The sequence below is a fragment of the Schistocerca americana genome, chromosome 1, assembly GCF_021461395.2.
Source record: "Schistocerca americana isolate TAMUIC-IGC-003095 chromosome 1, iqSchAmer2.1, whole genome shotgun sequence".
NCBI classification, from domain to species: Eukaryota; Metazoa; Arthropoda; class Insecta; order Orthoptera; family Acrididae; genus Schistocerca; species Schistocerca americana.
In genome coordinates, this window is record NC_060119.1 from 309,711,566 (window position 1) to 309,734,380 (window position 22,815).

General features: G+C 41.8%; 1 protein-coding gene across 1 annotated transcript in view; it reads right to left on the minus strand.

Annotated features, from left to right (window-relative positions):
* LOC124596148 (KAT8 regulatory NSL complex subunit 3) overlaps positions 1–22,815 on the minus strand; it is a 159,988-nt gene that overhangs the window by 52,274 nt on the left and 84,899 nt on the right. Inside the window, exon 9 of the mRNA XM_047135171.1 lies at positions 9,501–9,649. Within this exon, the coding sequence (XP_046991127.1) occupies positions 9,501–9,649 (149 nt within the window). The remainder of the gene's footprint in view (positions 1–9,500; positions 9,650–22,815) is intronic.

A 22,815-nucleotide genomic window follows, 5' to 3' on the forward strand; every position in this document is an offset into this window, starting at 1 on the left:
AAATCAGGAGACAAAATGAAAGCTACATTACTGCAACTCATACAGAAAATATACAAAACAGGTGAAGTTCCTGAAGATTATCAGAAATGCATCATATTCCCCATACCTAAGAAAGCATCTACTATGGACTGTGAAAACCATCGAACACTCAGTCTTCTTTCACACGCATCAAAAATTCTAATAAGAATAATTTTGAAAAGAGTTGAAAACCAATTGAATAGCACTCTAAGTGAAGACCAATTCGGTTTTAGAAGCGGTGTAGGGACGAGGGAAGCAATCTTATCTTTAAGACTAATAATTGAGAAACAAATTTCCAAAAACAAACAAGTATTTATAGCCTTCGTAGACCTCGAAAAGGCATTTGACAATGTTGTATGGCCAGAAATGTTTAGAATTCTGAAGAAGGCTGGTCTGAAATATAATGATAGAAGGATAATCTTTAAAATATACCAAAATGAAACAGCCTTAGTTAAGAAGGAAAACAAAGAAGAAACAGCAAGAATAAGGAAAGGAGTGAGACAGGGATGCCCACTATCTCCAGTAATTTTCAACGCATATATCCAAGAAGCAATAGACAAAATAAGAGAGAATATTGAAGTAGGAATAAAACTTAACGGAATGAAAATAGATATGTTGCGATATGCAGATGATATCGCCATAATTACAGAAAGGAAAGAAGATTTAGAAGCCGCACTCAATGAAATGGAAAACACCTTAAAAGAACAGTATGGAATGAAAATAAATAAGAAAAAGACTAAAGTGATGGTGAGTGGCGCCCTGAACTACAATGAACCCATACGAATAACAATAAAGGGAGAGAAACTAGGGCAGGTTACAGAATTTAACTACTTAGGTAGCAAAATAACAGCAGATGGAAGGAGCAAAAGTGACATTAAAAACAGAATACAACTTGCCAAAATAGCATTCAATGGGAAAAGAAACTTACTGACGAGTAGAAATGTTAGTTTAGACGTAAGAAAGAGAGTCATGAAAACCTATGTGTGGAGTACAGCCCTTTACGGATGTGAAACTTGGACTAGTGGAAAAGAAGAAAAGAGAAGATTAGAGGCATTCGAAATGTGGTGCTACCGGAGAATGGAAAAAATCAGCTGGCGAGACAAGGCTACAAACGAAGATGTCCTCAGAAGAGTGAAAGAAAACAGATCTCTTTGGCGAAATATACAGAAAAGAAGAATAACCTTCATAGGTCACATTTTACGGCATAACAATTTCATTAAGAGAATATTAGAAGGAATCATTGAAGGAAGAACTCGCCGAGGACGACCTAGATTAAGCTACATTCAACAAGTAATAAATGACATCGGGTGCCAGACCTATGCAGATATGAAGAAGAAAGTTGACAAAAGAACGGAATGGCGTGCTGCTGCCAACCAACCTGTGGGTTGATAACCGAAGAAGAAGAAGACGATGTATAGACTTGAAATGCCAGAAGTGAACATGGATGGAGGATTTAATGACTGAAAATTTTGGGAATGGAAACAGTAGCCAGGCACCAGTGCTTGAAAATCATGCTAATGACAATACTAATGTCTACACAGTGTTCGTCCCAATTCTATTGATTTTATAATAAGGCATTTTAGATAGCATTTTTACCTTTCAAAATACTAATTCCTGTCAATATTTGAGACTAATGAGGATAACCTGCTTAACTAACAGTGAATTAGCAATTTTTGGATTATGGCTGATGTTGAAATAAGTAAAACAAAACAGAAAGGAGAGAATACATCTGTCAGATTGAAACATTATTGTTATTTGATGTGTGACAAGGAAATTAAAGGTAAGCCAAACTCATGATAAATAGTGGAGAGGAGAGAGAGAGAGAGAGAGAGAGAGAGAGAGAGAGAGAGAGAGAGAGAGAGAGAGAGAGACTACCTAACTGAGACAGGAGATGTATCTATAATCTGTTTCTCTGTACCCACAACGTGACAATCAGGATAATTGACATCTACACATTAATATTATCCAGTAATAGCCAAATAAACAGCATTAAACAAGCAATAAAACACCAACAATCAAACTGTAATAAAAATATAATAGGAAAATGCTAAAAGATTAACTTGCATGTGGTGCTGACGGATTCATTAAAGTACATTGTCACCATGACGCATGCCCAACTGAAAATTCATGGAGGTGAAATCCAAACAGGTGCACAGATAACTTGAGGGATAGTTTAGCCTATAAATTATCCAGACTGATCAATCCAATATTGACGGAAAACGGTACCTTCGGAGATAACTATTTAGTTTGTAGCAGTATGGTTGTAATTATTCCAATTAAGGAGTCATCCCTAACTGGCAAATCACAGTTCATATTCCTAAGTATCAAGAATCTATACAAGAATCTACACAAAAAAGTGCCAGTGGATGAAGTACTTCCAACTAACATCCTCAAACATAAACCACTATCAATAAGTGAAACCATGGAATTTATCAAGCTGCTGGAAATAATTTTAAAATATAACTAATTCTCATTTAACAATAAATTTGATGCATGAGAAAATGTTTTGGGATAAAGTATTTCTGGTATTAATGAAGACATATTTATAAAATCACCTTGGAGAGAAAATTCTACAGAGGGCCAACATTCAATAAACACGATTTTCCATTACAGGTGTTACATCGGCAACACCGCAATCACTATAGCCCAATAAATATACTTGATAGTTGACACTTCACGCATTGTAGCTGGTCTCCTACAATGAGAGCACTCACCGTCACAACCAAAGCGTTCGCTGTTTCCCAACTGCCACAAAACACACACACACACACACACACACACACACACACACACACACACACACACACTTGTTTTGTATGTAGCACTAACCAATCACTACTGGATCTTTCTGCACAAGATGCAACTCAGGATCAAATATACAGTAATTATACATACAGAGAGCAGCTTATATTAAATAAGCTCCACAGAATATCGTCACAGAAGAAGCTGAGTAGCTCCGTGGTGTAGTGGTTATGATACTAACCTATTGCATGCAGGTTCAAAACTCACCTGGACTGTACAATTAAATTTCTATATTTGGTTCGAGTACATTCTAGAAGTATCCAAAAATGTCAAGGATCATTGTACTGGAATGTTCTGTAGCTACGTATGTACTGTATGTGTTCTGGCTGGAGGCAGTTCGCTCCGCACTCTTCTATGTGCAAGTGCTGAATAAACCTTCGTTACGTGAAGTCAGTGTTCGTCATTCATCTAATTACACCTTCTTCTATGTAACATTCTTCTGGTGGAGACACTGGGTACTGGAACTTGTGATAGTGTACATTATCGACGACACAGTGGCTCCTATCATGCCATGACAGAGCCGCCGTTTACGTGGTGAGAAACCAGAGTTCAAGACATATTCAACAGATTGCAACCTATTAGAGACAGAAGAAGTAGTGGACATTACAATGACAGCAACTGTGTGTCATCACATGAGACATCCTTCTGGGTTCTCTGGTGATGATGGCCAAGATCCAAACAAGCGGCTGAAGGTATATGATCGTATAGCCAAATTTAACAAATGGGATGACACCGTGTGTTTGGCTAACATATTTTTCTACTTGGAGGGTACTGCCAAGCATTGGTATGAGAACAACGAGGAGAAGTTCACAAACTGGGAAGTATTCCAGGTGGAACTGCGCAAGCATTTCGGCAACACACAATGACAGAAGTGCAAGACAGAAGATAAATTAAAGTGCAGGGCACAGCGCCCAGGAGAAACTACAGCATCCTATATTAAGAAGTCTTGGAGCTATGTAAAAAAGTGAAACCTAAAATGAAGGATGAAGATAAGGTTGCACATCTCATGAAGGGTGTTGCTGAGGACATGTATCAAGTACTACTCCTGAAGGAGGTTTCAACAGCAGACAACTTCATAAAATGGTGCCAGTATATTGAGACAATGCATCAAACAAGAATTACATGCAAGAAGTTTGAACGGCTTCAAAATCTCATATCGATGTCTGTGATGGATGAAGGAACTGATTTCACAAGTGTTCATCAGATAGTGAGAGAGGAAGTTCAGAAGGCACTTGGGTTGCACGGCAAGCAAAAAACCGAGACATTTCAAGAGGTCATATGGGAGGAAGTGGAACAGACATTGAACCCAATCTCTCATCCTTCATTTCCTTTTAAAACGGTGAAAAAGTCGAAACTCAGGCGAAGTCACATTCCTACAATGCCGCATGAAGAATATGTTTGGGCACCAAGGAAGACTGACATCTGGGGGACGCAGGATAACCAACCAGTATGTTCCCACTGCAGACAACCGGGATATGTGGTGCGCTATTGTTGAGAAAGGTGGCGGATATTTGATGACACCCGCGCCAGAAGACAGCAGAGCGATCTTAGCTGATGCCAACTCCGGGACGGCAAAGATGAACAAAAAGATGTGGGTGCAGGACGACGTAGGTCACCATCGCCACTAGCTAGCCACTGGAGAGGATGTTCCCCAACATGCCAATCAAGGTCTCCATCGCCATTTAGAAGCTTCATCCGATCACCTAGCGGCTGCAACCTGGAAAACTACAGGATGTGACCTTCCTTGGAGGGGAGGCTGCCAAAGAGAAAAATCCTCCGCCTTCTATCACTACAAAAGGTAGGAAACTATGTCGATATCCTCATGGATGGTCGACCAGCCCAAGCTCTCATGGACTCTGGAGCATCATATTCAGTCATTTCAGAGAAGTACCATTGCCAGTTGCAGAAAACCATATTCACCGACAAAGAAACATCTCTGCTGAACTAATGGGAAATATGTAAAACCTACAGGAAGATGTACCATTCGTGTGGATGTAAGTGGCCATACACAGCCCTTAGAATTCATAGTCTTACAACAGTGTAGTCATGACATAATTCTCAGATGGGACTTTTTGAAAGCTTCTCAGGCAATTATAGATTGTGGTTGCTCGAAGATCAAGCTAGACGAGATGAGATACTGTGGATGGGAAGACGCACATCCGAATGTGTGGAGACTGTGTGCTGGATGAAGTGGTCATTCCTGCAGTCAGCGCTAGAAAGGTAACTGTCACGTGTCACGCCATGCGTCAACCCATGGATCTTGAAGTGGAATGTAAGAGAAGCATACCACTGAGGAATAACTTGGTCATCCCATGCCAAGTCTGTGGGTGAAATTAGCACCACCACTATGAGACAAAATCATCTAGCTCAACTATCACCAGATCTCACTAAGGAACAACAGAAGAAGCTACTTGCCATTCTTCAAGAGTTCTCTGAATGCTTCAATCCACAGGTGAAGAGCAAATTAGACAAATCAATGGTGAAGCACCAGATTAGCACTGGAGACCATCAACCAATAAGCCGGAGAACATACCACGTGTCAGCAATGGAACATCGAATAATTCACAACGAGGTATAGAAAATGATGAAGACTGTAATCATTCAGCCTTTGCAGAGCCCATGGTTATCGCCAGTGGTCATCATCAGGAAGGAGGATGGCAGTTGGCACTTTTGTGTTGATTACAGGAAGCTTAATAAGGTAACTAAAAAGGACGTTTACCCTCTTCTACGAATTGATGATACTATGGATTGTCTGAAAGGTGCTAAGTTTTTCTCAACCATGGACATGTACTCGGGATACTGGCAAATCGAAGTAGATGAAGCTGATCGTGAGAAAACTGCATTCATCACCCCTGAGGGCCTGTATGAGTTTAAGGTAATTCTGTTTGGTTTGTGTAATGCACCAGCAACTTTTGAACGTGGATAATCTTCTAAGGCACCTGAAGTGGACGATGTGTCTTTGTTATTTAGATAACATTATAGTGTTCCAGAGACATTTGATGAACATATAAAAAGACTAAGAGCTGCTCTTAAGTATTTCCAACAAGGCGGACTGAAATTTAATCCAAGAAAGTGTCTTTTTGAAGCAAAAGAAGTCCAAAATACTTGGAAACCTTGTGTCAAATGAAGTTGTGCGGCCAGACCTAGAAAAGGTGAGATCTATAATGGAATTTCCTATTCCTAAAAGTATTAGAGACGTGAGAAGCTTCCTCGGATTACGTTCTTATTACCGTTGTTTTATAAAAGACTTTTGTGTCAAAGCCAGGCCACTCCAAGAGTTGTTAAAAGCTGATGCTAAATTTATCTGGGGTGGTGTTAAATAAGATTCTTTCGATGTGCTGCAAAAAGCTCTGACGACTGACCCTGTACTTGGTCTGTATGAAGGAAATCGGTCATGCCCTTTCAAAGGAACCATCCAGCCATTTACCTGGAGCGATTTAGGGAAATCACGGAAAACCCAAATCAGGATGGCCGGACGCGGGATTGAACTGTCATCCTCCTGAATGCGAGTCCAGTGTGCTAACCACTGCGCCACCTCACTCGGTTTGCAAGAGAAACTTTGATCTGTTTGAAAAGAGGTGGCTATCAGTGATTTCTAAACATACCTGCGCTTACATGTTCTACAGAAATTCCAGGACACACCTAAAGCCGGACATCTAGGATTTATTAAGATATACGATAGAATCCACACAAGAACTACAGAACTACACACAGATGCCAGCGGGTACGGGATCGGTGCTGTTCTGGGGCAAGTTTTGGATGGAAAAGAGAAGGTTATAGCCTATGCTTCTAGGACACTTACAAAAGCCAAGAGAAACTACTCAATTATAGAAAGAGAATGTCTTGCTGTGATCTGGGCCATATGCATATTTTGACAGTATCTCTATGGAAGGCCATTCACAGTTGTTACAGACCATCATTCAGTTTGTTGGTTGACAGGTCTTAAGGATCCAACAGAACGACTCGCCAGGTGGGCACTACGTCTTCAAGAGTATGACATTACCATAGTGTACAAAAGTGGAAGAAAACACCAAGATGCCGACTGTCTCTCAAGAAACCCTGTGCAAGAGCATCAAGACTTTGATGAAGATGCTACTGCTGACTGTCTTGCTGCACTCCAGGATCTCTCTGCTGAGCAAAGGAAGGACACCAAGATATCTCAAATTATGCTTGCCTTAAATCGGTCAGAGGATGTGAAAAGACAATTTAAGGTAGTTAATGGATTACTTTGCAAGAGATTGGATTGGATTGTTTGTGGGGAAGAGACCAAACAGTGAGCTCATCAGTCTCATCGGATTAGGGAAGGAAGTGGAAGGAAATCGGCCATGCCCTTTCAAAGGAACCATCCCAGCATTTGCCTGGAGTGATTTAGGGAAATCACAGAAAACCCAAATCAGGATGGCCGGAGACGGGATTGAACCGTCGTCCTTGCAAATGTGAGTCCAGTGTGCTAACCACTGCGCCACCTTGGTCGGTTTGCAAGAGAAACTTTGATCTGTTTGGAAAGAGGTGGCTATCAGTGATTCCTAAACATACCCGCGCTTAGATGTTCTACAGATATTCCAGGACACACCTGAGGCCGGACATCTAGGATTTATTAAGACATATGATAGAACCCACAAGAGATTTTTCTGTCCAGGTTTATTTAGGAGTGCCCTTCACTTTGTGTCGCACTGTTGAGAGTGCCAGAGAAGAAAGGCAGTTCCTCAGAAACCACCTGGCCAACTCGTACCAATCCCACCAGCCAAAATGCCTTTCCAGCATGTTGGGATTGACCTCCTTGGACGATTTCCAATGTCTACTAGTGGCAATAGATGGATTATTGTTTGCACTGATTATCTGATACGCTATGCCATTACAAAAGCCTTGAAAACAGTCAACGCATCCGAGGTAGGCAAATTCATTGTGGAAGACATTGTATTAAAACATGGTGCCCCCAAGGTCATTAGTTACAGATCGAGGGAAAGTTTTTTCAATCGAACCTTATGACAGAGATAAACCGTTGGTGCAACATTACTCATCACATGACGACTGCCTACCATCCACAAACTAACGGGCTTACTGAACACCTTAAAAGACCTTGGCCGACATGCTATCAATGTTCATCAATGTTGAGCAGAGCAACTGGGATGAGGTGCTACCTTTCACAATGTTTGCCTACAAAACTGCCAAACAAGACACCACAGATTTACACCATTTTTCCTGGTGCATGGGCATGAGGCGACTACGATGATGGACACTGTGTTTCCATTACATCCTGATGACATGGACGATGACTATATCGGCCAGGTGTTAACCAGAGCTTAGGAAGCTTGGCAGTTAGCTCTACTCCGCGCACTGCAGGTTCAAGAAAACAATAGCCGAAGGTATAGCACGAGCCACCGTCCTGTTGTCTACCAGCCTGGTGACCTCGTCTGGATTTTCACTCCTGTTCAGACGGTTGATCTCTCTGAGAAGCTCCTCAGGCGCTACTTTGGAACTTATAAGGTTGTAAGACAGTTGTCTGATGTTACGAAGTTGAAGATTTCGACCCCGACACAAGACGACGAAAGATCAGAGATACGGTCCACGTCCTTTGACAAAACTTGTTATCTCCTGCAATTTGATAATTGCGTACTTAAAATAAGCTGTCAACAGACTATCTCCTACTTTCATCATATCTTGCGGCAGCCGCTTCAAACATTCCTCCGTGTTACACATTAATGGTATTTGTGAAGTGACCTGTTGTTTTTGTAGGCTCTGAGCACTATGGGACTTAACTTCTGAGGTCATCAGTCTCCTAGAACTTAGAACTACTTAAACCTAACTAACCTAAGGACATCACGCACATCCATGTCCAAGGCAGGATTCGAACCTGCGACAGTTGCGGTCGCGCAGTTCCAGACTGTAGCACCTAGAACCGCTCGGCCACTCTGGCCGGCTGTTGTTTTTGTCACAACTGCTTTGTCCCAGGCAATTACATTGTATCAGTACCACAACTCATACAGGTTACGACATTCAGTGATCCTACAACTGATGTAGCCAGGCATATCATGCAGTTTGTACGTACTATTTGAGAGGAAGTCTTCGGAGTAAGGGAAGAACACAATGTATTATAGTACTTTTCTTGCAAGAGGTTTTCTAAATGACTCGATTTACTGTTTTATCTATTTTTCATTATTTGTTTCAATAATGCTGTTCCTGATTTTTTATAAACTGTCTGTAAGCCCAGCACTCCCTGCTATAAATCTCTCAAGCTGTCTCCCCCCCCCCAATCTCTCAAGCTGCCCCCCCCCTCCCCTCTCCCTCCCTCCCCACAGGTTGGGAGCCCCTCACTGGCCTAACCTAAGAAAACCATGTACAATCCACAAGTATACTGCTACCCAAGCAGCTGCTTCCTATGTGTAAGCTACCCCATAGCTTGCAGATCCAGAAATCTACAGATAAGACAGTTTCATTTTAAATCAGAACTGACTCTAATAAGGAATCATTCACAAGAACTAACATGGCATATGTAATGTCAAGAAGTGTGCTTTTTAAAGTGTGTAGGTGTGGAGGGCAGGTGGGGGGAGGGGGGAGGGGGTGTAGGGTGCAGAGTATTGTTTAACAGAAGTAAAATAAAAAAGGAAATACACAAACACAAAGAAAACAGACAAAGAGAAGCTTAATAAGATGTAGGTGGCAGTTTTATCATTACTCACCGTGATGTAGCAGCATTCTCTCCTATAACAAAGAAAACTGGACATCGAATATCTAAGAGAGTGTCATTTGCCTCACCACGTTTTCCTTCAACAGTATGCACTGAGAAACCCATACATACAACAGCCTGAACCTGCTCCAACAGTGCCACCTATGGAACAAAAGTAGCTTTTTTTTAAAAAAAGGAAAAGAAACATAATATTATTGGAATACATATATCAAAAGTACATTTTTATGAAATAATATATATTGCAACAGCATTTATTTTATAAAAATCTTACAATACAGTCACAGCCCTCAAACAACATCCATATAACATGGTTAAATTTTAAAATACATTTATTATGCAATGAACTGAAACAGTACTTACAATTAAAACTACAGCAGCAAAATTGGAAATCCTTCATTGGATCAATCTACAATTGTACACATACATGTGGCTGATTTTATAACCCCCTACTGATATTTCAATGCATCACATCTGCAAAAAGCTAGAAAGATCACAGTGTGATGTTTCTGTAAACTCATCAATAGCAATTACAACTTAGCAATTACAACTCCTTCAAAATAGCGGTACTCAACTAAAACTCAACATCTGCCCTTCCCTAAAAGTTGAAATTCAAACACACAGAATTACAGACATGATCAAAGCCAAGGTTTTGTGCACTAATTAGACAAAATATGCGAGAATGGAAAAACGAACAGCAGTGAAGAATTTTGTTATAGTTTTTTTTCTGACAGCTTGTAAACAATCTCTCTGTCATTGAAATACGAGGATGCCGTCTTTGATAAATCTACCACAGGTAGTCAGCTTTAACAAATTCACAAGCAACAATGATCATTCCTATTATGGAACATCATAAATTATTAGGAAGTGTGAAAGGGTGTGCAGAGCTGGAAATGATATGACATGAAAGGAGTATGAGGTCATGGAGTAAACAGCTAGAGGTTTGACAACTATCTTAACATTCTGTACCTAGCAAGCAATACTCTAGACTGTACAGGATTGACTGAATAGCATTTTACGTCAACTGTTTTGGATGTACTGAGATCAGTCATATTTGCAGTACATCTGCTGATAGTGAGGGTAGCAAGAGCTTGTATTGGCAGATCAAAGACTGACTTCAGTCTAAATATATTTCCTTTTCTATTACAGATGCTGTGAAAAGTTAAACTAACTGCAATTTATTTTACTCCTACTGAGGTATACCAATGAATATTGCAGACAGATCAAAACATTTACCAAAACTAGTCAGTGAAGTGCTTTTGAAACACAAAAAAGTGTGATAACTGCAACGGGTTATTTTCAAAATATAAAATATACAAGCCTTATCCACAAAGATTCTGAGAATCACAAATTAGATTTTTTTATCCATATGCTGTGAAAGTGCTGTTGAAGGTTTGGAGCTATTTGTGACATGTTCAAACAAATTTCAGGCTTGCAGCCGGTCGCCGTTCAATACCTCGCACAATATTTTAACTGGGCATCTGCCAGTCATCTTCAGGTGAACTGTCGCAGATTGGTGAAAACGTCTGCCATTCCTCAATATATAGCGAGCTGTAACTATTCTGTGCAGGTGTTGAAAACTTGATAGATGGACCACACTGCCCGCTGGGAGCACCCTTCCTGGTGGAATAGCGGAACTCAGTCGCCCTCTGTGTTGCTGTTTGACGCGGCCATCGGCGCACTCTGTCGTCTTTGATTTGAGCAAATCGTGGAGATGATGGGATTCCGTGCACTGTACAGCTGGTAGCTGCTGTCATGGTTCAACAGATTTTCCGCTAGGCGTATTTCTACGAATTCTTTAATAATGGAGTCTCAGAAAAATGTTGCTGTGGACAAAATCATTGTTTTCTCATACTTCATTGAATGTCCAGTGGAAATACAATGTTCAGCAATAGCGGACTTGCTTGACTGCAAAAGGCGGGTGTAACACTGATGTTCAGTGCAGCGTTCTTTCACGGTGCGTGTGGTTTGACCTATATAAGACATGCCACATTGGCATAGTATCTTGTAAATTCCAGCCTTTCGTAGTAACAGATTGTCCTTTACTGATCCCACAAGGTCCGCAATCTTCAATGGTGGGTGGAAAACCACTTTTAGCTAAAATTTTTGTAGGATTCTTGCTATTTTTAATAAAGTGTTGGCAACGAAAGGAAGAAAAGCTAAAGATTGTTCCAGCATGTTCTCCTCTTTATCCACTTCCTGCTTCTTAGTTTTAACTGTTAGTGCCCTGTTAATCTGCCAGGTAGAATACCCATTTTCGCTGAATACTGTCTTTAGATGGGTGAGTTCTTGAGGTAAGCTATCTAGATCTGAGACAGTATGAGCTCTATGAACAAGTGTTTTAAGCACACTCATGGTTTGCGACAGGTGATGGCAACTCGATGGTTGCACATACAAATCAGTATGAGTGGGCTTCCGATACACTGAATGCCCTAGAGAACCATCACTCTTCCTTCGAACCAGGACATCCAAGAAAGGCAAACAACAATCTTTCTCTATTTCCATGGTGAACCGGATGTTGTTATGAATGGAGTTGAGGTGCTGTAGGAACACCATTAATTTGTCTTCTCCATGAGGCCACACTATGAAGGTATCATCCACATACCTCCAAAAAACTGTTGGTTTCAGGACAGCTGATTCAAGCGCTCTCTCCTCAAAACCCTTCACAAAAAGGTTGGCCACCAAGGGAGACAGGCGGCTACCCATGATGACAATGTCAGTCTGTTCAAAATATTCTTGATTAAACATAAAATAAGTTGAGGAAAGAGCATGCCTAAACAAAGCAGTGAAATCAACAGGAAACATGTTACCAATCAGTGTCAAAGAATCAGCAAGAGGAACTTATGTAAAAAGTGAGACCACATCAAAACTTACCAGAAAGTCTACACTGCTAAGATGAAGAGCCCCCCAGTCTATTGGTAAAATCAGCTGAGTTTCGTATGTGACTTGCCCATGAAAGGTCTCAGCAAGGAAGTGAGATGTTTTGCTAAATCATATGTAGGAGCTCCAATGTTGCTCACTATTGGATGCAGAGGAAGATCCTCTTTATGAACCTTTGGAAGGCCGTACAGTCTTGGAGGTACACAACCATGTGGTCTTAACCTCTTGATGGTCTATTGCGGTAAGGAGGAGGAATTTAACAGTGCTGAAGTTTTTCGTTGCACACGTCCTGTAGGATCGTAATCAATCCTCCTATAGGTAGAGTCACTTAGCAGACCATACATCTTAATTTTATACACACCACGAGGTAAGAAAACAGCTGGATTACCTTTGTCAGCTTTCAATACCACTACGTCAGGGTCCTCTCTCAGATTTCGTAATGCAGCCCTTTCTACAGGGGTTAAGTTACTGCGTTGAGTAGGAGCCTTCAACAGAGCACGGCAAGTTTCCCTTCTTATTTCTTCTGCAGCATCCAAAGGAGGATGTCATACAGCTTCTTCAACACCACTCAAAAAACTTATTATTGTAGGTGTAGGTGCAAAATTGAGTCCCTTGCTCTATACAGACAGCGTAGCGTCGTCCAAATTTTTCTCCATGAGATTGGCAATGGAACGTCGTACAATTATCCCTTCTGGCAATGGCTTCTGTGGCAACAGGCGATCAAATTTTGATATCTGTCGACAATTAGCATCCTTGTGGATCCACTCGAACTTGGCCGAAGTCACTCCATCAACCCAGTCCCATGACAAAGGAGAAAGATACCTTTCAACCTTTAGATGTAACTGGTAAAATTCAGCTGAAATAGCATTTAACCTTCGTCTTGTACAGCAAATCCTCTCTTTGACAATAGCATGACTAGCTTTCTAAGTAAGCTATTGCTCAAAATTGTATTTCCACTGCACATTCAATGGAGTATGAGAAAAAAATGATTTTTGTCCACAGCAACATCTTTCTGGAACTCCATTATTAAACAATTCGTAGAAATACGCCTGGCAGAAAATCTGTTGAACCATGACAGCAGCTACCAGCTGTACAGTGCATGGAATCCCATCATCTCCACGATTTGCTCAAATCGAAGACGACAGAGTGCGCCGATGGCCGCGGCAAACAGCAACACAGAGGGCGACTGAGTTCCGCTATTCCACCAGGAAGGGCGCTCCCAGCGGGCAGTGTGGTCCATCTATCAAGTTTTCAACACCTGCGCAGAATAGTTACAGCGTGCTATATATTGCAAAACGGCAGACCTTTTCGCCAGTCTGCAACGGCTCACCTGAAGATGACTGGCAGGTGCCCAGTTGAAATATCGTGCAAGGTATTGAATGATGACCGGCTGCAAGCCCAAAATTTGTTTGAACAGGCCACAAATGATGTTGCAAGACTGCAAAACAAATAAACTTACTTAAAGAACACCCATTAGAAATAACAGACAGTATGTGAGTCAGCACTGACGATATGTCTTGGAGAGAAACACAGTTATAAAGAGGAACAAGTACCTTGTACACTATACCTAGTTTTGTATCTTTCAAGGTTCTGTTAATGCAGATTCAATTTTTTTGAGAGATTACAAAGACGGTATCGGGTGTCCTCATGGAGCATCTGTCAGTGAGCCAATGGCATTCTCTACTACAGAAACAATTTGCCCTACTTGGGTACCCTTGCAAGGTTCTACTTGGGTATAGCCTGGTGAGGCTGTACATTGATCAAGGTTCTTGCAGAAAGAAACTTGAGAACATTTTATATCGAAATTTTTGGTTGAAGCACCAAATCACTGCATGTAGTGATGTTCACATAATGAACTGTACTGAATCAAATACAGTGCGTATCTGCAGCACCATGTTCCGGGCAATGACCACGGCAGTCAATGACCCCTGCCGACACAATACTCTCAAGCTGCATGCCATTCCTACAATGTGATCTACTTTCACAAGGAAATGATCAAAACCTCAGACACTGACCATCCTTTGAGAAGCTTCTGAATGACAGAAGAATTTGGCAGTGCCACATCTTCCACACAATCAGCTATCTGACAGCAACATTTATACCTCCTGTGACCAGCCAGTCATCACCAGACAGCTGGGCCAAGTCATGAAGTCCAGCCTGTGTCGGATGCTGCCATAACGACAATGACGTATCCACGATGCAGCTGCCAGCACTGTCACTGAGCCTCAAACCCTCTAGAGCTGCCTGACCATCCAGGCTCTTGCCGGCCCTGTGGTCTGCTGCCACCAATGGTCTACTTGCTGGAATTCAGCTGCCTTCCCATGTTTTCAGGTTTTAACTAAGGCCTTGCATCCCTGCACAACATAGGTCTTACACAGCCAGCCGGAGCTGTCCATCCTCTGTTGCTGAGTTTGGGATAGTGGGTTGCCCTGCCATACACTTGGCCACCTTCATCAGGATACAGTAGAAGCAGTGGCCAGATTATGTGGAATGTCCACAGGGCCCAAAGCAGCGTCAGGAGGCACTTGGCATGCACTACTCCTGACAAGGATGGCACTATAGAGACAAGTGCACTGGGAGATGCTGTGGATGCATGTTTGTCGCGCTCATCGAGGCCCCAGAGCTCAACACCCATGGCCAGAAAACACTGAATTATTGTAAATAATTAAAAAGAAAAGGTTGTTTGTATCCATAGGCTGCCTTCTTCTGCTGCACCCACATTCATCTCTTGTGAAGAATATCTCGCCCACTTCAAGCCATTCCGACACCCCATAACTTTTGGTGCCAGAAATGACGTGAATGGAAAAGAAAATTGATTCATGAAAAGAACTACCATAATAGGAGAAGGCAGCAGGAAGAGATGAATGAAGACTGAGTGCTAAATACTCATCATGGATGACACTAACATCTTTAGGTGGCAGCTTGGACTGTTCTTTAAAACCACTTGTGGGTTTCTCTGATCTTTGGGTTTGATCTTTCCCCAATTTTACGTTCATGTCGGGACAAGATACAGCTGTAGTATGTGGTGAGGGATGAACAGTTAACACCACTACTATGCACCAAGTTGTATGCTGCAGTGTGTTCGGTATGATACCTAAAAGGGCATTGTACCAGCCAATTTCGGTAATTTTTAGGATGGGATACAATAGCCATAAGATTAAAAAAATTCAGGAATTTTACAGAATAGAGTGAATGTTTAGGAATAATTACTAGCTATGTGAGTACCATATACCTCAGCGATGAAGGATAGAAATCACATAGGATTTAAGGTCATAGCTACTGAGATTAACACAGGAACACAAGGAAATGTAATTTGAGGATAACATGACCCTCAGGGAAATAGTTAACTGGTACTATTCAGTTTGATAAGACAAGTTCAAACCATGGTACAGGGCCAAAGAATTAGAACAAGAACAAGAAGTAGCAATTGTATTGATTTGTTAGGTCACACTGTCTTCAATATAATTTGACATTGCCTGAAAACAGCAAAGCAGTAAGATACTGCAGGATGTGAGGTGAGACACTGGCCACGGCACCATCAACTGAACCGCTTCATGTCCCTCGAGATGCAATGCTGATGAAAGCTGTAAATCCACCAACAATAGCTGGCCAAGTGAAGGACGGGACATAGCAGGAAAGAGTATCAGATGTTAGGAACATATATGCAAGTACAGAGATTAAAGAGATTTGAATACAGCACAGTTGGAGCTGGTATAGTGCCTGTGGACTGGGAAAAATTAAGTAGAACTATGTGATTACTGGACAGCACAGGCACAGCTGGTGCAGCACCCATAACTGGGTCGTGGTATCAGAGGGCTCTTTAAGCTCTTGTAGTTTGAAGCTACACTGCACAAATTTCTTGGAGCAAGACAAATTAATAAAGAGTAATAAGAGTAGTAGGTCATGGAAGTTATGATAAGATTCTACTATCATCCTGTCTTGAGAGCACAACTAAAGTAAGGCTACCATGGATTTCTTTCTGCTGTGAATAAATTTTTCCTAACTCCTAAGAGATATAAAATACAGAGAACACTACACAAACTGCAGAGCTCATGAAGACCAACATCACAAATCAACATGACAGCATACATGCAATTCATTTCATGTAGGTGAGAATGTTCACCATAGCTTACTGAAGAGCCTAGCCCAAAATAGTTGTATTGTACTGGATAGTCATTAGAGACAGTTAGTAAACTATTGAAATGAACTTGCAGAAGATATTATGGGAAAGAGTAGATATATGTAAATAAGACCGTAGTATTAAGAAGCCACTCTGATAGTAATGCCCTCTTACAGCCAAAAGCTGATCACCTACAAAGAATTGACTGACGCAGAATAGTGCAAATCACAACATACACACAAAATTCAAGCGTTCGCAACCAACGGTTGCTTCATCAGGAAAGAGGGAAGGAGAGGGAAAGACGAAAGGATGTGGGTTTTAAGGGAGAGGGTAAGGAGTCATTCCAATCTTGGGAGCGGAAAGACTTACCTTAGGGGGGAAAAAGGACAGGTATACACTCGCGCACACACACACATATCCATCCGCACATACACAGACACAAGCAGACATTTGTAAAGGCAAAGAGTTTGGGCAGAGATGTCAGTCGAGGCGGAAGTACAGAGGCAAAGATGTTGTTGAATGACAGGTGAGGTATGAGCGACGGCAACTTGAAATTAGCGGAGACTGAGGCCTGGTGGGTAACGAGAAGAGAGGATATACTGAAGGGCAAGTTCCCATCTCCGGAGTTCTGACAGGTTGGTGTTACTGGGAAGTATCCAGATAACCCGGACGGTGTAACACTGTGCCAAGATGTGCTGGCCGTGCACCAAGGCATGTTTAGCCACAGGGTGATCCTCATTACCAACAAACACTGTCTGCCTGTGTCCATTCATGTGAATGGACAGTTTGTTGCTGGTCATTCCCACATAGAAAGCTTCACAGTGTAGGCAGATCAGTTGGTAAATCACGTGGGTACTCTCACACATGGCTCTGCCTTTGATCGCCTACTCCTTCCGGGTTACAGGACTGGAGTAGGTGGTGGTGGGAGGGTGCATGGGACAGGTTTTACACCGGGGGCGGTTACAAGGGTAGGAGCCAAAGGGGTGACCGAGATGTGTAACCCCAATGGCACCACATACCATCACGCCGGGTGATACGCCAGTATGGCGATGACCAATATACGCTTCCAATGTGCGTTCACCGCGATGTCGCCAAACACGGATGCGACTATCATGATGCTGTAAACAGAACCTGGATTCATCCGAAAAAATGATGTTTTACCATTCGTGCACCCAAGTTCATCGTTGAGGGCACCATCGCAGGTGCTCCTGTCTGTGATGCAGTGTCAAGGGTAACTGCAGCCATGGTCTCTGAGCTGATAGTCTATGCTGGTGCAAACGTCATCAAACTGTTCATGCAGATGGTTGTTGTCTTGCAAACGTCCCCATCTGGTGACTCAGGGATCGAGGCGTGGCTGCACGATCCGTTACAGCCGTGCAGGTAGGATGCGTGTCATCTCGATTACTAGTGATATGAGGCTATTGGGATCCAGCATGGCATTTCGCATTACCCTCCTGAACCCACCGATTCCTTATTCTGCTAACAGTCATTGGATCTCGACCAACGCGAGCAGCAATGTCACGATAAGATAAACTGCAATCGCAATAGGCTACCATTCGACCTTTATCAAAGTCGAAAATGTGATGGTACGCATTTATCCTCCTTACACAAGGCATCACAACAACGTTTCACCAGGCAATGCCGGTCAACTGCTGTTTGTGTATGAGAAATCGGTTGGAAACTTTCCTCATGTCAGCACGTTGTAGGTGTTGCCACCAGCGCCAATCTTGTGTGAATGCTCTGTAAAGCTAATCATTTGCGTATCACAGCATCTTCTTCCTGTCGGTTAAATTTCGCGTCTGTAGCATGTCATCTTCATGGTGTAGCAATTTTAATGGCCAGTAGTGTATGTGACATGAATTTCAACTTCATACAACTACCCATTCCTGAGAAAAAGGTGTCTCAACAGACAGGTGAAAATGCGGAGAATCAGAAAAGACATGACTTCCTCTTTCTTGGCTCTACAGTTCATGATGAGCCATGACTTCTTCTACAATTTCCTTCCATTTCTCTCAGTCCTTTGCCAATACTCTCCAGTTTCTTTAGCCCATCATCCTAAGATCTTTGATTACTCCATCTTTCCATGTGGCTCTTGGTCGACCACGTCCTCTCTGCCCTCCTGGTTTTCCTTGTAATATTCTTTTTGGTACTTCTGTATCATTCATGCGAGCCACATGTCCCGCCCACCTCAGTCTGGATGATTTCACTATCCTTTTGATGGGTTGGTCTTTGTATATGATAAACAACTCATGGTTGTATCTCCTCCTCCATCTTCCTCTTTCACAGATTGGGCCAATAATTCGTTTAAGTACCTTTCTTTCAAATGCATCCAGTGTTTCAATATCTTTAGTTGTTAATGTCCAGGCTTCAGAGGCATATGCAAGCACTGGTCGTATAAGTGATTTATACATAGTTAATTTCGTGGTATGAGGATAGAAGTCTTGTTACGGCAAAATAGGCTCTGTTGGCTAGTATTAATCTCTGTTTAATTTCATAGGAGGTATCATTTAGATGTGTAACTGTCAAGCACAGGTAATTGAAATGTTCAACTCTCTCAAATGTATAATTGCCCTTTGTTATTGCATTTGGCATATTTTCTCTATGTGCTTTTCCAGCTGCCATATATTTTGTTTTTTGTTCATTAATAATTAACCCCATGTTCCTACTGGCCTGTTCAAGAGCTGTAAACGTCTCTTCCATTGCTTTTTGGGCTCTTGCTATTACATCTATGTCATCTGTAATGATTTATAGAAGATCGTTCCCCTATTCAGAAGGTTTGCGTTTCTCATCACCTTCTCCAGGGCGGCATTAAAGAGAGGGCATGCCAATGCATCCCCTTGTTGCACTCCACTTTTAATACTCAATGTATTGGACATCATTCCTCCTATTCTTACACTACCTTATGTTTCGCTCATTGTCATTCTCACCAGCCTTACCAACTTTCTAGAGATTCTCAGTTCATCTAGAGCTTGATATAACTGCTCTCTATTTATGCTATCGTAAGCTGCTTTGAAATCTATAAAGAAGTGATGTGTGCCAACTCCGTATCCATTTGTTTCTTCCAGGATTTGTCTTGAGGTGAATATTTGATCTATAGTTGACTTCCCAGGAAGGAATCCGCATTGGTACGGCCCCGTCTCCCTTCGTATGATCGGGAGTATTCTGTCGAATAGTATATTAAAGAGTATTTTATACCCCAAATTAAGTTGTGTGATCCCTCTGTAACTACCACACTCCATCTTATCTCCTTTCTTATATACGGGACATATGATACCGTTTTCCATTGTTGGGGCATTTTCTCCTCTTCCCATATTCTAGTGACCATTTTCAGAAGGCTTTGTTCTAGCTCTCTGCCACCTTGTTTAAACAGTTCTGCTGGAATACCATCTGTCCCTGCCGCCTTGTCGTTTTTCAATTTCTACATGGCAGTTTTCACTTCTTCTATATTTGGTGCGGTAGTGTTGTTGTCTGGGTCCTCTTTCCCATTCGTGTCTTTTGGGTTCTCTGGTATAGTTATTCTAGGATTGAGGAGACTATCAAAATACCTGCACCATCTTTCGTATATTCCCTTCCCTTCACTTATTATATTCCCTGTCTCATCTTTTATTAAGCTTTTTTGCTACCAAAAGGCTTCCGTGCCGCATTCACCTCTCTATAGAATTTTCTTATTTCATTTTTGCTTCTCATGAGCTCCATTTCTTCGACACTTGCTTTCATCCATTCTCTCCTTTTTTTCTTTGGTGAGTCCTCTTTTCAATCCTCCATTTTTCTTTGTATTCTTCTACTATCCTCCTCATATAGTATGATCGCAGTGTCCTTCTATATGCTTTGTTCTTTTCTTCATTTACTATTTTGCATTCAGTATCAAACCATGATGGTCTTACTTGTCTTGTCCCAATTCCAACTATCTCTCTTGCCGATGTCTCCGCCGCCGTTTTTATCGCTTCCCACTGATCTTAAATGTTGTTATATTCTCCAGCATTTCCCAGAACCCGAGTTATCTTCTCCTGATACTGTTCTCTAACTTCCACTGATTCTATAAAGTTGTTATATTATATTTCTGTGCCCTGGGTCAGTCTCCTTCCTCTGCGTTAAGATATCCTTGCCCTCACCCGTGCCCATACCAGAAAATGATCTGTATCTACGTTTGGGCCTCTGAGAGTCCTCACGTCCAATAGGTCTGATTTGTGTCTCAGATCTATCAACACACGGTCAATCTGGTTTACTGTGTTTCCATCTGGCGAGTTCCATGTTCCCTTACGTATTTCGTTATGTGGGAACAGTGTTGATCCTATTACCATATTTCTAAATGCTGCGAACAGTATAAGCCTTGTTCCGTTCTCATTACTTGTTGCGTGTTTGCTGTGGGGGCCAATTATTGGTCTATAAATCTGTTCTTTCCTCACCTGAGCATTTAGGTCTCCGGCTATTATTTTAATATCATGCCCTGGGTACTCATTGTATACTCTTTCCAAAAATTCATACAATACTTCTTTCTCTTCTTCTTCGGATTCTTCTGTTGGTGCATGGGCATTAATTATGGAGTAGTTAAAGAATTTCTCCTTTATTTTGATGTTGATAATCTTGGATTAATGGGTGTAAACCCTGTTACCAAATGCTTTAATTGATGGTGTTCAACAAGTCCTGTCCCCAGCTGGTGATTTCTTTCACTGCAGCTATAGAATATATTCGCCTCTTTCTTTTCTAAAACTCCACTCCCTGTCCATCTAATTTCTTATATTGCTATTATACTTTGCTTCAGATTCATTATTTGATCCAGCATTACTTTCAGTGCTCCTGGTCGATATAGGGATCTCACATTCCAAGTACCAATATACAGATCTGATCTATGCCTTATATTTCTCTTCTTCCTAATATTCCCTCCATCATTTGCTTGTATTCCATCCTCTTTGTCCCTTTCCATGCCAGGTCTATCTTCCTTCATCCATCCGACTTTGCTTTGTAGAAGTTTTGCAACAGTTGTTTTTTTACAGAGTGGGCTGTCAACCCTGCGTCCAACACCTACCAGGGAACGGGTGATTTTTAATCACGGTTTTCTTCCCTTAACCTTTGGAGACCCAACTCCCAACTGCAAGGCAGCAGTTATTGTTTGGCTAGTTTTGGTCCACCCTGACTTTATCAAAGTCGGAAACGTGATGGTAAACATTTCTCCTCCTTACACGAGGCATCACAACATCGTTTCACCAAGCAATGCCAGTCAGCTGCTGTTTGTGTATGAGAAATCGGTTGGAAACTTTCCTCATGTCAGCACATTGTAGGTGTCGCCACCAGCACCAACCTTGTGTGAATGCTCTGAAAAGCTAATCATTTGCATATCACAGCATCTTCTTCCTGTCGGTTAAATTCCGCATCTGTAGCACGTCATCTTTTAATGGCCAGTAGTGTATGTGGCATGAATTTCAACTTCATACAACTACCCATTCCTGAGAAAAAGGTGTCTCAGGAGACAGGTGAAAATGCAGAGAATCAGAAAAGACATGACAATAACATTTTTTGTGTGAGATATAGTTAAAAACTTACAATTTTCAAATTCTTTACTTTGGTTGTACTATGAAACATTCCATTTTGCTAAATTTTATAATTCTAGGCGAACGGGAAGCACCCTAGGTTTTGATGAATGAATTTGTGAGTCTCAAAATATGTGACCACAATGGTTGCAGCCTTGGTTGCACTGACTTGGAGGCTTTGACTTGGAGGCTTACATTTATTACACCGCCAAGAGTACATAACTTAGTCTGTGACATAAATTTCAATTTGATATGTCTAGCTGTTCCTGAGAAAAAAGACAGACAGACAGGTGGACTACAAAGTGATCCTATAAGAGGCGTTCAAAAAGAAACAAGATGGAGGCATAATCACAGAAACCAATACCTGTGTGTTAAAGTAACCAATACCTGTATGTTAAAGTATTGACCCTGGCTGCTGAGACACTGTGGCACAAGTCAGTGAATGGCTGTCTCATAAAATTCTCAGGGCTGCGATGTTAACCAGTTCCACACCTGCAGCTGGACATTGTCGTCCGAGGTGAAATGTTTTCCCCTCAGAGTCTTTTTAAGGGGACCAAAAATGTCAAAATCACAGGGAGAGAGGTTCAGACTGTATAGAGAGTGGCTGAGAACCACCCACTTGAATTTCTGCAGGAGTGCCATGACTGTGTTGGCCACATGAAGCTTTGCATTGTTGTGGAGCATAATGACCCCATGGGTGAGACTGCCTGGTTGTTTTGATTTGATCACTTGGCGAAGGGGGGTCAAGGTTTGCGAGTAACACTGGGCATTCACTGTTGTCC